The sequence below is a fragment of the Ctenopharyngodon idella genome, chromosome 10 (genome assembly GCF_019924925.1).
Source record: "Ctenopharyngodon idella isolate HZGC_01 chromosome 10, HZGC01, whole genome shotgun sequence".
Classification (NCBI taxonomy): Eukaryota; Metazoa; Chordata; class Actinopteri; order Cypriniformes; family Xenocyprididae; genus Ctenopharyngodon; species Ctenopharyngodon idella.
The window spans coordinates 45,509,922-45,526,074 of NC_067229.1; the positions used below are offsets into that span (position 1 = coordinate 45,509,922).

At 37.1% G+C, this 16,153-nt stretch overlaps 1 protein-coding gene across 1 annotated transcript in view; it reads left to right on the plus strand.

Moving 5' to 3' along the window:
* The window catches only part of grk3 (G protein-coupled receptor kinase 3), a 60,631-nt gene that overhangs the window by 34,430 nt on the left and 10,048 nt on the right, over positions 1-16,153 (plus strand). Inside the window, exons 5-18 of the mRNA XM_051907176.1 lie at positions 1,286-1,360; positions 1,507-1,568; positions 1,686-1,737; positions 1,841-1,932; positions 2,018-2,117; positions 2,222-2,300; positions 4,452-4,582; positions 6,162-6,256; positions 7,248-7,355; positions 8,208-8,274; positions 12,178-12,278; positions 12,849-12,915; positions 14,522-14,617; positions 14,968-15,130. Of these exons, the coding sequence (XP_051763136.1) occupies positions 1,286-1,360; positions 1,507-1,568; positions 1,686-1,737; positions 1,841-1,932; positions 2,018-2,117; positions 2,222-2,300; positions 4,452-4,582; positions 6,162-6,256; positions 7,248-7,355; positions 8,208-8,274; positions 12,178-12,278; positions 12,849-12,915; positions 14,522-14,617; positions 14,968-15,130 (1,288 nt within the window). The remainder of the gene's footprint in view (positions 1-1,285; positions 1,361-1,506; positions 1,569-1,685; positions 1,738-1,840; positions 1,933-2,017; positions 2,118-2,221; positions 2,301-4,451; positions 4,583-6,161; positions 6,257-7,247; positions 7,356-8,207; positions 8,275-12,177; positions 12,279-12,848; positions 12,916-14,521; positions 14,618-14,967; positions 15,131-16,153) is intronic.

Here is a 16,153-nt window from a genome sequence, read left to right on the forward strand (position 1 = left end):
AGTATTTTTAAAAAAATCCTCAATGATGAAATACATGACTAGAAAAATAGTATGCAGGTGCATTTGAAATGGTTTAACTAATCTTGTAATGAAAGTCATTTCAGCTTTATTTTCTGAGTATGAATTATCATATGCAGTAAAAGACAACATTACTCAAGCACTGTAAAAGGTTTTGCCACAAACTCAACTGATTGACTTCTCTGCAGACCTTAATATACATGATTTATGAGCTTCTACAGCTTTTGACCTCTTAACTGAACTCCTTTCCACAAATTGATCATAGAAATAAAAACCGTATTTATTAAGTGCAAACAGTAAGTGCAACCATAAAGTACTCTCTCAATATTCGAAGTGCAAATAGAGACCAAATTTTTCTTCAAGCATGATACAGAGCTAAGAGATGGTTACAACTACACAGCCCAGTCTAAGATAGCTTTCATATTGGGAGATACTTGCATCAGGGAGCCGCTTTCAAAATGCAGGGTATTGAAATTGCGCTTGAATGCGCTTGCGTTTTACTTTCATGATTGCACGTATTCTGTGAATAGGGAGCTTTAGGGAGCTCTGTTGTGCAGCAAATCCTCCGCCATGGTCTTGTCAGTCATCTCGTCACGTGATCAGTGAACTCTGATTCCTGCTGCACTACGTACGACTTTGCAGCTTGTGTTGGATGAGCTGGATTTGATTGAAGTGAACATTATCCAACTGAATGAAATGATTTTTATTTCTATAAAAAGCAAAATGACAGTGGAGGTGTAATGTAAACATAGCGGTGGCATATTCTATCCTAATTTCACCCTCACACTCCTTCATGGCAATATCGCCATGATTTAATCTCACGAGATCTCGTCACACCCGTAATATATATTTGAATAATATTTTGTTATATTGTTGTTTATAATCATGAACTCTAATATGATGCATGCAAAGGAACATGACTCTATAATGCTGCTAGCTGGAGGGATGATATTTCTTATTGTCCATTGAAGATCCGGAGACTCCATTTAAATGTTTTCTGTTGAGAAAACAAGAGTCCCATTAGCCTCCGTCAGTCTCCAGTCGTAGCTTTTCAGAAACAGGAAGCCTGAATGAACCAACACAATGGCTTATAGGACACTCGAGGCCTGTGCGATTATGTCACAGTGTTTTATGTTGTGATAACCGCGAATGCTTAGGAGGTTAATGTCGATGCTTGACGTTTATTCAGGGGAAACTGTTCTTGTTTCTTTAGTGTTTTGACCTCCCTTATCGCAAATGTCACTTAATCTACCTTCCTTTCTCACAGCCCTTCTCTAAGAAGGCAGTAGACCATGTCCAGACTCACCTAGCAAAGAAACAAGTTCCTCCAAATCTCTTTCAGGTAAGTCCCCCAACATGAAATAAAATCTAACCTGTTTTTCTGGGTACAGATTGGCTTTTGTTAATTTAACACAAAGGAAGTAAAGTGTTTAGATAGCAGGTACTCACAACAGATCCTAATGCATTTGTTTGCTTGCCTTCTTCCAGCCATACATAGTTGAAATCTGTGACAGTCTTCGAGGAACTATCTTTCAGAAGTTCATTGAAAGGTGACACGGACGGCTACAAAGCTTTAAAAAAAAAAGCATACTATTCAAATGCATGTTTTTGAGTTTTGTTGCTTGGGAATGATTTTAACATTAAAACCTTTCTCTTTTGCCCTATAGCGACAAGTTCACGCGTTTCTGCCAGTGGAAGAATGTAGAGCTCAACATCCATGTACGTTTTCCCTTGTGCTATATTTACCTAAAAGTTCTTCATGCACCTTTATAAACTTTTTAAATGAACTTTTATTTAATGTTGCTCCTGATTTTGCATGTAGTTGACAATGAATGACTTCAGCGTGCATCGGATCATTGGTAGAGGGGGTTTTGGAGAGGTGTACGGATGCAGAAAGGCTGACACAGGGAAAATGTAAGTGCTGTTGTAAGGATGAAACCAAAAAGATGCTTTTTTGGGGTTTGGATAAAAGGATGTGCTCACTTACTGTGTGTCTCAGGTATGCCATGAAGTGTTTAGATAAAAAGCGGATCAAAATGAAGCAGGGAGAAACGCTGGCGCTCAATGAGAGAATCATGCTGTCGTTGGTCAGCACCGGGGTGAGTGACACGTACATGTACACGGACGTACTTATTACTCAGACTGCACAATAACATCCCTGTCTCATTTGTGGTATCTTCTCTATCTCTTTCTTTATCTGCAGGATTGTCCTTTCATAGTGTGTATGACATATGCCTTCCACACCCCTGATAAACTGTGTTTCATCCTGGACTTGATGAATGGTAAGGGCAGCCATCATCTCTTCGGTCTAAAGACTTGTTCAAGCCAATTCCAACATATGAGGCATTTTTTCATAAACTATTTAAATGCCAAATGCCAAAGCCTCATACATTTTTCGTCACCCAAAAGACTAAAGGGGGTCGCACACCAGATGAGAAGCGCCTCATCACGCCACATGGTTTAAATTAAAACACATTGTTTTCTATGAGTGTACGCACATCAGCGCCCAGCTACGACTCAGGACACTGTTCAAAATCCTGCCGCGCCACTAGCATAGTTTTCAGTTAAATTACATTATATTTGTCCCAAAAAAAAGACGACGAAAAACTCAAGGTGAAGTTGGGAAATACACTGAATTATATGCAGAAATATGGAAATCAGCTGCGTGGAGGAAGATTGCTGATTTTTATCGAATTGCGATACCTCTAGATGCAATGCAACGCTTCTTGTCCCGTGCACGGCCGCTTTAAGACTCCAAATAAGAAAAACAGAAGTGCAATGCTTTGGACTCTCTGTTATGAGTTCATAGTGATTTGATGTGATGTTTTGTTTTAGATTCGTGAGCATATTTTTGTGCTGTAAATTTGAGGGTTTTTTTTTTTTTAATTGGTGAATCTCACCAATCCAAGCCAACACCACCCAGTGTGAGATTGTAGAAGGCCATTTAGGGCTCTCATTTTGGCCTTCCTCAATATCTCAATGTCAGCCTGAACATGGGGCGGAGCTTCCTCTTCAGACACACTCACACTTCCTGTATCTGCGCTGCAGCATGGGCCACTTCTCTGAACGTCCTTCTTGATTTGCGAAACAATCACATCACTCACTTCAGAAAAAGTGGAATTAACTCTGTAAAAACATTTAGACACTCGTGAATCCGGTGATCATATTGATACATATCAGAATGGTAAACATTTTCCCAGAATTCTCAGAAATAGACCGTGTTTAAGTGGCTGTTCATGTGACATCTCTCAGTCAAATTACGTTAATTAATTAAAAACTCATACTGGGTAGACTAGAAGATCCTTAACCAACCTACAACTTGAAACATAATTAGAGAGGATTAGTGTTTTTGCAAACTGCAATTAAAGGTGGTCTCAGTAGAATTTCAAAAACACTGTTTGGAAGTTAGTCGGGCTGACACCAACAACAAACGTCTAACCAATCAGCATTAGGGAGCATATGACGGTCGAGGAGAGAGAACGAGGAAGAGGGATATTTTAAATCAGAGGAGAAAAACTGCAGAACGAGAGATGGGACACAATACAAAAGAGCTCAAAAGAATATCACTGGAATGAAGGTTTATGACTGGGCAAGCACTTTAGGACTGCGTTTATATTAGAAAAGCGTTCCAGCGCTGGAGAGAGCTAAGTGGGAAGGCCTGAAAACATCCGCGGAGGATGCTTTGATTCCGCTTCTCATATGAGTAACACTGGGTTTGATTGTCTGGAGCTTCTGTGCTGTTGGTGACTAACAACGAACACTTTGTGTTTACTCTTGTGTACAAGTTAATTTTTTTGTGCTTCCTTGTCGTTCGTTCATCAACTGCGCTTTATTTTTCATGAAGCATTTTGTTGCACTTCAGCTGTGATAAACAGACATCCATTCGCATTGCGTGTGTAACAGTGGCCAGATAGTGAGAGTTGTACAGGTAAACCACTGCACACTGATGACTGCTAGAGAAAGCGGTGTTTAGCGTCATTGTTAGTGCACTTGCCTCGCATGCCAGCAGCAGACGGTTCGAGACCGAATCGGAGCAGGATGGCTAGTATTGGAGTGCGAGTTCCCTTTCGAGGTTATGTTACGTTTTGGAGGCGGAGCAATGAAGAGAGGGGTGGGTTTGTTTGGGTTGATTTCAAATATCAACAATGTCCAACAGCGTTTTTCAAAATCTACTGATCCCACCCTTAAATATACATTGTTTTAAAATATGAGATTAGAACAGGAGTTTATTCAGTATTTGGTTTTTTTTTGCCTTTTGTTTTATTATGCTTTATTTTGTTACTTTATTTTTATGTTACTTAATTTACTTTAATTTAGATTTTTTTTTAAATCTGCCTACAAACTTATTGCGATGATATTCTGTTGATCTTCTATTGATTATCTCATATATTTATAACACAGTTTAATAGTTTGATTGTACATGTGTCTTTCAGGCGGAGACCTTCACTATCACCTGTCTCAGCACGGGGTCTTCAGTGAGAAGGATATGCGTTTTTATGCAGCTGAGATCATACTGGGCCTCGAACACATGCACAATCGTTTTGTCGTCTACAGAGACCTCAAGGTGAGTTCATCGCCATACCAGTTGTTCTTTTTCGCACTGAGAGGATTGTTTGTACTGTCCTCTGTCACTGGAAAACCTATGCTTGTGATTCCCTGTTTCCGCTGAAAAGGGAAAATGAAATGTTCCATTGGAGTTTGTATATTTTGTAATGTAAGCTTGTATCTGTTTTGCGTCGTCGTCTGAGGTTATTTTTTATTAAGTTTGGCTGAGCTGTCTCTCTTGGCAGCACTGTTTATTGTCTTTAAACGGAAAAGTACGTCATATGACGGAGCAAGTCGAGGTTAACCTACAGTCCCAAATGTAGAGTTTAGACTGCCATTGTGATGACCGCTAATATCATGTAATTTGCCGACCCTCCGTGTGGAAGCAGCAGGAGTATAGTTATGCAATCGTTGTGAATTATGCAATTTTAAGTGAGATGTTTGGACTTCACACTGCCAGATTGCTGAGGATATGCAGGATCTTCCCTGGCAAGCTCCTGAAACAGGAGACTGCACATGCGAGCGGGGTGCGTTCTGGGAGCGAGCGATCCTGTTGTTTTTCCACAGTATTACTGCTGATTTGCGTAGAAGAAAAACTCAGCGTGAAATAGATCACATTTGCTTGCTTACACCTTCGAGCAACATTCCTGAGAACCATAAAGCATGGGAAGATTTCCAGTGTGATATGTCTCTTACAGGGACATTTCTTGTTTACTCGCCCTCATATCATTCCAAACCTGTATGCTGATGGTTTTATGTGGAAGATCATTTTTTAATAACCATCATGCAGATCTTTTTATATACCAGCAGTTTAATGCTAATATATGGCTCATAGGAAATCTCATAGGATATTAATTGATATCGAATCAGGGGGCGAAGAGCAGAGCAAGTGTTTTCAATTAATTCCTATTGAAGCTTAACTTCCATAGGAATGAACTGAAAACGCTCGCTCCATGCCAGTGGACGCACCATTATGAATGCCCTTGCAGCCGTGCGTATTTTATTTTGAATTAGCTGCAATTCAGGGGCGGTAATGGTGGGTTCATTATTATTCTTAATGAAAAACACAACAACAAAACAGTACAATGACAAACTCGCTTAAATAGACGCTTTTACGTTTACATTACTTTGAAACCAAATATTCCGCCATCCAGTCAGGAGTGGGGCGAAATGGGCGAAGTGAGGTGAAATCTGACTTCTTCTGCTGATCTGTGCTGCAACTGAGCTGAATTGAGCAGACATGTTCAGATTTTAATTGTAGTGTCTGTTCTCTAACTGAACTAAATGATTTTTATTGCTATAAAAAAAAATCAAAACAACAGTGGGGGGGCTGTGCCACGGTGGGCAAGTGATGTAACCGGTGTTGCGGCTGAACACCGACCGGTAACACCAATTATCGCAGCAAGCCTAGTTCATGGGCAATGTTTTTTGTCTGGAAACTTTTGGCTTTGTGCCTACACCATTGCTGTATTTTTTATTTTTTTATTAAATTTTTTGCTGTTTTTGTGGGTGTTGCTTTATCAGGCTCTTAAAAAGATTTTTTTTTTTTTTTTTTGGACTGTGTCCTAATCTCCACATCACTTGCTTGTTCCCCACAGCCTGCGAATATCCTCTTAGATGAACATGGACACGTTCGTATCTCTGACCTGGGCCTGGCCTGCGATTTCTCTAAGAAGAAACCTCATGCCAGCGTGTAAGTTCCTCTTCACAAGGGTTCAAAACCTCATCTTTTATTAGTATAAAATAAAAATGTCTCTTGTTTGGGGAAAGTGCGGTTACTTCTGTTCTCTGACAATGTTCCTCTGAGTTTATACAAGCTCTTTGTTGTCTCATACTCATGCTTGAGCGTATTGGAGCTTTGTTTTTTGTTTGAATATATTTTAAAATGTAATTTATTCTTATGCAAAGCTGAATTTTCAGCATCATTACTCCAGTCTTCAGTGTCACATGACCCATCAGAAATCATTCTAATATGCTGACTTGGTTTTTAAGAAACTATTATTATTATTATTATCTTTGTTGAAAACAGTTGTGCTGCTTAATATTTTTGTGGAAACCATGATACTTTTTCTTTGAATAGAAAGTTCAAAAGAACAGCATTTATTTGAAATAGGAATCTTGTGACATTATAAATGTCTTTTCTGTCACATTTGATCAATTTAAAGTGTCATTGCTGAACAAAAGTAATTTATTTAAAAAGAAATCTTGCTGACCCAATACTTAGTGCAATAAGCAGACAGACTCTGATGTTTACAAAGCAAAGCTGAAACAATGTTGGAAAAATTAAATTGTTGTGGATAAGATTTTTTAAAATACATAAATTTTACATATTTACCCCCAACCTTGTCAGCCCCAATTTAATTTTTAAAAAAAAGATAGTTATTTATCAAATGGTCTCATTTAAATATAGGCGGTGCAATCTTAAAGGCACAGTAGCAAAATCATCCTGGTAAATTCAAAGGGTCAAAGAGAGGATGGAAAACAAAATGTAAACGCATAACAAAATTAGTTTTTGGGAGAGTGGACTTCAAATAAAATGACCTTTTTATGTGTAATGTAACAGTTCTTTTGACTGTTTGTGTTATGTATGAGAATGAGCCTTGTTGTGTTTACAGTCAGTGTGTGCTCAGCCTGGGGGGTGTGTACACTTTGAATTTAATGTGCATTAATTGCTGTGTTTGCAGAGGTACCCATGGCTACATGGCACCTGAGGTTCTGCAGAAAGGAACAGCGTACGACAGCAGCGCCGACTGGTTTTCTCTGGGCTGCATGCTGTTCAAACTCTTGCGAGGGTAAGACCGCCCTCTGCAGCGGCCCGCTCATGAATTCTTTATCTGTCTCTCTCTCGCTCTCTTTTAGTCTCTGTCTGTGTTTCTCACCTGTTTGATGTAGAGTGTAAAGTTTAAATGTCAGGGGTTTGGAGGCAGGAGGTCAGGAGCAGACATCATAGAGAAAAAAGGCAGAGAGAGAGGGGGTGGAGACCACTGAAACTGTTGCTAGGTAAGGGGGGGAGGGGGGTGAAAGGAAGATGTAATGGGGGCGGAGTCTGGTACATGCATGTCTTTCCATTGAGGTGTATGTCTCACACTCTTCAAAGCAGAATAAAAGCAGTTCAGAACAGGCATGGAAAGCTCTATACAATGAAACTTTACACTCCACATAAGTGTATATATACATACAAAACGTGTGTGTGTGTGTGTACATTTTAAAATTATTATAATTTTATAACAATAATTTATAGCATTTTAAATCTTACTAATCTGATGTTCATTTCATGTTTATTAAGTATATATGTGTGTGTTTATTTTAAAATGATTATTTGTAATTTTATATTAATAACTCGTATCATTTTGTTTTTACTTTTTGAGGTTTTAGTTAAGTTCAGTAGCAACACTAACAATAAGCCCATCTGATGGATGCCGATCCATCTCAATTTTTGCTTTACACCTAGGCGATGAGTAAGACAATGATATGCTTGTGTCTCACGGTCAATAACTGAGAGTGGAACGTTTTTGAACTCTCATGGAAACCCCCCTCCCGCCTACCTGTCATTGCTAAATCACTACATGTGTCCTCTGTATGAGGTGGCGAGGCTGCGCACTTTGTGTGCGGTTACATGAACTCTGTTTCTTCCGTTCTCACAGGCACAGTCCATTCAGGCAGCACAAGACCAAAGACAAACATGAGATTGACCGCATGACCCTTACCATGGTAAGTGACCACACACAGCTTTATTTTTGTCATTCTCTGTTGTTTGTCTTCATGTACCATCACCCACAATGACATATATATATATATATTAGAGTGATCTAATTTAATGTTCTACATTGTGCATGATGAAATGGTCAGAAAAATCCCCAAAAAGCGGTTACCTAGAACAGGGTGGCTGTGGGTCCTTAAAATGTCTTCAATAAAGTTTTCCTAATAAAAGGCCTTAAGTATTAATGTCTTAAATTCAGATTAGATTGGTCTTAAATATTTTTGTCACATTACCGCACACATTTCTCCAGTCTGTCATTGGACAGACTGAAGAAGATTCCCCCCCCCTCGCGGTAGTTACTGCGTCATCAGAGAGAATTGAGGTACAGACTGAACGGAACGCCGAAACATCCATGGCCAGATGATACGCAAACTACGTTTCGTTGGTAGATCAAACAAACCATCGTCTTGCTAGTGAAGTTTTGATGGATGAGGATTGCAATCAAGGAAAAGACGATTGTGGTGGCTTAAAGGAATCGTACAGTAGGCACGCATGAGTCCGTTATATTGATGCATGATATGAATGTGCCTGATTGCACATTGTATTTATCCACATTTATACATTTCACTACATTCATGTTGTTTCCACACACATTCTGGATAATGTTTGGATTTGTCATGTGTATGTTGCAGTGTTTAGTAATTCTGAATGAATCCGTGTAGTGTAGTTGGTATATGCAGTCAGGCGATTGGTTTTGTTTTGCATCTCCATGTGGTTCTTTTCGGTATCGCTAAATTGACTTGTCTAAAATGTAAACAAGCTCTTTGCTATTGCACTGTACACACTATACACTGTGAATTCTTAAATTTAACTTAAATTTAATTTAATCTGTAGACAGCATGTAGAACATTTTATCAACCATCCAGATCTTAGTTATAGCTTTAAAGACTTCTAGTGAAGTGTTACCTATAAATGCTGTTCAAACTTCAAGTTCAAACTGGAAAGTGTCTTTTTGAGAGCTGCTTAATGCTGAATGATAGATATTGCCATGAAACGTGAGAAAGATAAACGAGCCACAGCTTTCTGTGGAAGTGAAGAGGGAGCGTTTCATCATTAGCGCACCTGTGCCTTTACACCCACTATGTTTAACAAGGGAACGCTAATGGAGAGGAATTTGCATCCACGCTTTGCATTTACTGTCCTCCTCTCACCATCGCAGTAATTTAGTCCTCACCGAGATGCCACGCTCTTGACTGTTGTACAGTCACTAGAAAGGAAGTCACTTGTTTTTAATGCTGATTTGGGACTTTTTGTGGTTTCCCTTATAACTAAGACACAAGTGAGCTGTCTACTTAGGCGTCAATTCTCCCAAGGCAAAAATATGCTACCTTCTTAGATACCTGGCTTTGATTAAAATGCATGCATCTTTCATAGATACGGCAGTCCCAGAATATATTGCGACAATTTAGCGAATCAACTCAAGGCAAATGGAATTTATATAAAAAAAAAAAAAAATTCCAGTATTAAAAAGTATTGATAGAAGATAGTTACAACTCTACAAATACTAATGCACAGTATTTGTGTGTGCCATGTATTTTTGTGCTTATTAAAGTATTAGCTTGCTTAGAAACATGCTAATGTCAGACTCTATTTCGTTGCTTATGAAGTTCGATTCAAAGGAGTCATTATGACTTAAAACAATAATTCTTATTTCACGAAATGAGAAATTTTATTTCATGATAATGATATATATCATAATATAGTTATTTTGTGTTATTTTATCTCATTTCTGTTAATAAAAATAAGAAAAAAAATAAATTACAAACAATACAAATACAATATAACAAAAATAGGAATTAAACAAATTAAGTTTTTTAGGTACAATAGGTTTATTTAACATGTAGTTAAAATTAGTACAGAAATTTAATACAATTTAAATAAATGTAAATTTATTCTTATTAAAGCTAAAAAAAAAAAAAAAAGTTTAGTCAAAAGCAGCAAGTTATTTTTTCTTTTCTTTGATTCACATTAATGACACAGAGCAGCAGGTAAATTAGGCTGCTGTCACTTTAAGACCAAACGGATCCATTATACTGATACACATCCGGTTTACACCCAACTGTTTACTTTCACTTGAGACATAACTGGCTATGTTTACATGAATACTCCACACGATGGGTATTTTGACATAATTGTGTGTGTATTCTACCAAATCAATAAGACGTGAAAGAGAATTGAATTTGCAGTTACATGCTGAGAGATGCGGCTTTCTGTGCCCGTGCTTACGCTGTGTGTCAGTCATCACGTGCACCGCATTGAGTTCTTTTTCACTGCTTATTGTACTTAGTAACACTTTTTAACATCGAGCATGTCCCAAATTCACGATCGCCTTCTGAGATAGGCAGCTTTCTGTGTGCGTACTTTGGCAGTGTGCTAGTCAGCACATCAAGCACATCCTGCTCTTTATATTCTCATTCATGCATTGCATCACTCTTAAGTTTCAATAGTGCTATATTTTTTACATACCAAAATATAGCAAAATCTCTAATGATAGACAGGGGCTGGCAGACTCCGATGCTGAATGACAAAATAACATTAAATTCATACACTACACGGTTGAGTACATAGTGCACAAGTACATAGTGTATTAGTGCGTAGTGCATCATTTGGGACACAACTGTAGTACTACAGCAGAAAGAGCTGTCCGGTGTCCAAGCAGGTGGTGTTCAGCAAAGACGTTAAACAGTTTTCCTCTGACAGGCAAGATGATCATGTTTTGTTTGGAAACTGGAGCACAAAGATTTTGAGCCAAGACTATCAGTGCTGACACAATGTTCAGAGGTTTGATTTTCTTTCTTTCTTATAATGTCCAGCAGTAAATCTTTTGTTTTTTTTTATACAAAATAAAAGACATTCCAGTGGACTCAGAGCAATCATGACACAATAATTTAGCTATTGAGGTTTGTTTTTGGATGCTGACCTCCCAGGGAAAATGATCTCCAGATTTCATTAGTCAAGGATTTTGAAGGTAACTTGTAAAATAAGCGGTTTTATACTCTCATCAGATCTAGTTAAGATTGGACTGGAAAACTTAATCATGACCCAGAGGTTCATTGGCCAACGTAGACTACTGTTTAAAAGTTTGGAGGCCAGTGCGATATTTTTTTTTTAATAGAGTTTATGCTCGCCAAGGCTGCATTTATTTGAACAGAAATATTGTAAAACAGTAATATTGTGAGATATTACAATTTAAAATATCTCTCTTCTTTTTTAATATACATTTAAAAATATCTTTCAGCATCACTACTCCAGTTTTCAGCGTCACATGATCCTTCAGAAACATTCTAATATGCTGATTTGCTGCTCAAGAAACATTTCTTAATTTTTTTCAGGGTTCTTTGATGAATATAAAAGGTAGTTTATTTAACAACTACATAAAAACATGCTAAAACCACTCAAAAAACATATAACGCAATACCCTGCTATCTAGTTCAGTGTTACTGTGATGGTACCTGACAGCTTGAATTGCGTTTGTTTTGTCTGCATTTACTGTGACTTTGGTGAATGTTGACCTTGATTTGAATGTGCAGTTGGTGCACTGCCTGTTACGTAAACGAATTGTGTTTTGGTTGTCCTCACATTCATTTGTATGATTATGAGGATATTTAAATATGGTTAAGCACTCTGTACTGTTAATGCTCTGTTGATCTAGATGGCAACTAGAAAGTTTGCTGTTCCTGCATATTTGCATTTTACTAATGATTGTTCTGTGTAACTGATGAGGAAAGCTAATGAAACAAAAGCAAACACTCACTCACTTGACTCGTCAAACACCAGGCAACGCTGCATAAAGTCATGTTTAATGTGACATCAATCAGACTCATGAGCCACTTCCTGTTTCTTTGTTTCTTCAGAATGTGGAGTTGCCTGACTCCTTCTCACCTGAGCTTAAGTCCCTCTTGGAAGGACTTTTACAGCGAGATGTCGCCAAAAGATTGGGGTGTCTGGGACGGGGGTAAGTCAAATGCTCCATCTTCAAGATTAGACATCTGAAATACTGCTCTACCATTTTTGATGTTTTTTTTTTTGTTGTTGTTTTTTGTATTTTGTTTGTAGTGAACTACACAAATAATAATAAAAAAATTGTTTGATGCCTCTTGTCTGGATGGAGCGGCTGTCTGGAAGCATTTAGATTAGGCAGAAGAGCATGCTGGGAATTATTTGCAGCTCGTTCTGAATTGCTGACACCTGCTGGTCACCTGTTGTATTGTAGCAAGTGGTGATGGTTGATAAAGTACATCCTACTTTACCTGTAAAGCAATATATACTCTATAGCAAAGCCAGTTTTTTTTTTTTTGTTTGTTTGTTTTTTTCACAAAATTGTTTGTATAGTCGCAAAATGTAAATTATCGCACTGATCTAATCTACTGAATACATCTATAAGGCATGAAAGTATTAAGATATTATACACATAAACATCATGATTTTCTGTAAAGCTGCTTTGAAGCAGTGTCTGTTGTGAAAAGCGCTATTCAAATAAATTTGACTTTCCTTGTCTGAATGTGATCTCTTTCACACTCTGTAGGGCGTCAGAGGTAAAGGAGCATGTGTTCTTCAAGGGAATCGATTGGCAGCAGGTCTATCTCCAGAAGGTGAGACCTTTGACCTTCTGATTTCGGTATCAGCCCATAGAAGCCTTGTTGAATTGCTCATAACGTATAATGTGTTAGAATAAGAGGTAGCATTGCATTAAATAGAGCATGCTACAGAAACAAAAGTAGCATTGCATCAAAAGCATTTAGTTAAAACAAAAACAAAAAACAAAAGTAGCATTACAAACAAAGGCAGTTCAGATCAATCCCGGACGAGCCCCCAATTTATGTTACAACCCTGATTAAGGACCGTTTAAAGCCGTTTAAAAAGTTATAAACAAATCGCAATGGCCAGAGCAAGAACATTTTGCAATGTTTAACTGATCTAATTTAGAGTCCAGATGGTTGATTAGTCATCCAACAATCGATTAGCAAAGCTAAGATTTTTTCTTTTTAGTGGTGATGTTTTAAAAGGAATGAATTTATCATGGAGAGTGTGTTTTAGAGTGCTGACAGTGGCTGTTAGCAGGCTAAAATCCTCTCCAGGAAGTTGTGACTCCAATTTCATCTCCTTTACAGCACCATCAATGCACAAAGTGAAGACTTCAACAATACATTTTCATAAGACAATTACTGTCAGACCTCAAATCACTTCCTGTGAGCAGTGTTCCCATTAGTGTGCGCAATCTGTAGATCTCTGTATGATTTTTTTTTTTAATATATATATATATATATATATAAAAAGTTATAGTTTCTGAGCCAATAGTGCAACAGTTGGGTTTCAGAAGTAATTTTTTTTCATAGGTAAATTCATTTTTAATGATAACTTATAAAAATCTTTATGAGGTTGTTAATCGATTTCATGGTGAAAAACTACATTGCCCATTAGGGGTGTAATGATATTCAAACCGACCTGAAAAATCGCAATACACCATCCACGGGACGTACTGCAATACTCTCATGGCGTACTGAATGTTCCCCACCCCCTGCTGCCAAAGTGTCATCTTTCAAATTCTGTCCATTTTATCATGAAATTCAAACAAAAAATGCCGTTTTGATGCTCTTTAATGTAGCATGACTCACTGTACAGGCGCCTCATTTCACGCAGCAGCGCGGAGAACAAGTGAACGCGGTCATCTCTTCCTCTTATGTGCAGTTTACATGTTTGCATACAATTTGTTATTTGTGTGTGATGATGCTGTACAGAAAATTCCACCAATCGAAGAGTTGTGGCAAGCAAATCATGCCAAAAGAGCTTGCAGGGAACACCCGCTCCCATTTAGCTTCACGAATGACTTAAAGTCCTACTATTCTATCAAAATACTTAAAAATGTGTATTTATATGTTTATCTTGCAATAAACTTGCAAATATATTGTTTCTTTAGATATAATCAACAACTTTAATTGAATTGTTTTATATTTTACCATCGTTTTTAATTGGATCATCATTCACAATGCTTCATTGGATTGTACTTCTTTCCATCTCTGAAGCCGTTAAATATACAGTCTTGTACCTTTTTTTTTTAATTCCCTATTCTCAAATACTGTAAATAAGTTTATGTTGTGATTCAACTAGTTGCTGGTTGGCTTGCTTTATGGCTTATAATGCTTTAACAAATATTAATCTGTGTAATATTAATTCTCTGCATCTGCTGTTTGGTTGCAGTACCCCCCACCCCTCATTCCCCCCAGAGGAGAGGTCAACGCTGCAGACGCCTTTGATATCGGCTCCTTCGACGAGGAAGACACCAAGGGAATTAAGGTAAAACCAGTCACCGTGGGGCAAAACTTTTCACTTATTCCACTTGGTGCTCAAGGCTGATGTCTTTGCTTCAGCTCAGTGACCATCAAAGTGGACTACTTTTTTTCAAGTGGACCCAAGATTGCGTCCAGCACAGAGAGAACAGAATAAAATCTAAGAGCACTTGAGCTTGTTTCATGCTTTGAAATCAGGAGGAATTTTCCATTATGCTTTGAGTTTTTTTAAATTGCTCCCTTGTAGCCAGAATTTGACTTCCAGCATAAAGGATGCAACTTATTCTTGCTGAGACTGCCCATTTAGACAGAAAGAGTCTGAATTGAATGTTACTGTCATCTTTGTATCTCTCCTAGCTGCTTGACAGTGATCAGGAGCTCTATAAGAATTTTCCACTGGTGATCTCCGAGCGCTGGCAGCAGGAGGTAGCCGAGACGGTGTATGATGCTGTCAACAGCGACACAGATAAAAATGAGGCACGCAAGCGGGCTAAAAACAAGCAGCAGGGGCATGAAGAGGGTGAGACACTGCACATTAGGATGTTTTATTGTGACGACATTTTCTATGCATAATCCCCCAAATTTTAATTTCCTTATTGTACGACGGCTTATTATTAAAATGTTATTTTATAATACATTTATATTTCTGTAAAAAGTTTTGGGTCGGTAAGATTTTTAATGTTTTTTTTAAACAAATCTCTTAAGCTCACAAAAGCTAAATATATTTGTAACAATTTACCATAAGGTTTCATTAGTTAACTACTTTAGTTGACGAACTAAGAATGAACAATACATCTACAGCATTTATTAATCTTAGTTAACACTAACTTAAACATATACTAATACATTATTAAAATTAAAAGTTGTATTTGTTAACATTAGATAATGATTATAAGATTAATAATGTAGCAAATGTTTTGCTCATTGTTAGTTCATGTTAAAATATTAACTGTTAACAACTGAGACCTTATTGTAAAGTGTTACCAATTTATTTTAATCAAAAATACAGAAAAAAACAGTAATTTTGTGAAATATTACAATTTAAAATAAGTTTTCTTTTGTAATATATTTGAAATTATAGCATTAATATTTTAAATGTTATTTATTCCTGTGATCAAAGCTAAATTTTCAGCATCATTACTCCAGTCTTCAGTGTCACATGATCCTTCAGAAATCATTCTAATATGCTGATTTGCTGCTCAAGAAACATTTCTTATTATCATCAGTGTTGAAAACAGTTGTGCTGCTTAATATTTTTGAGAATTTTTTTCTTTCAGAATTCTTTGATGAATAGAAAGTTCAAAAGAACAGCGTTGATTTGAAATAGAAATATTTTGCAACATTATAAATGTCTTTTATGGTCACATTTAATTAATGCTGAATGCAAGTCTTGATTTCTTTAAAAACAAAGTCTTGCTTTTTATATTTTATAAAATAAATACACTACGTTTTTATTTCAATTATTTATATACTTAAATTATAAAACAATAAAATATTTTATCTATATTTTGAATCTTGAAATATAGCCCTGATATTGTCAAGT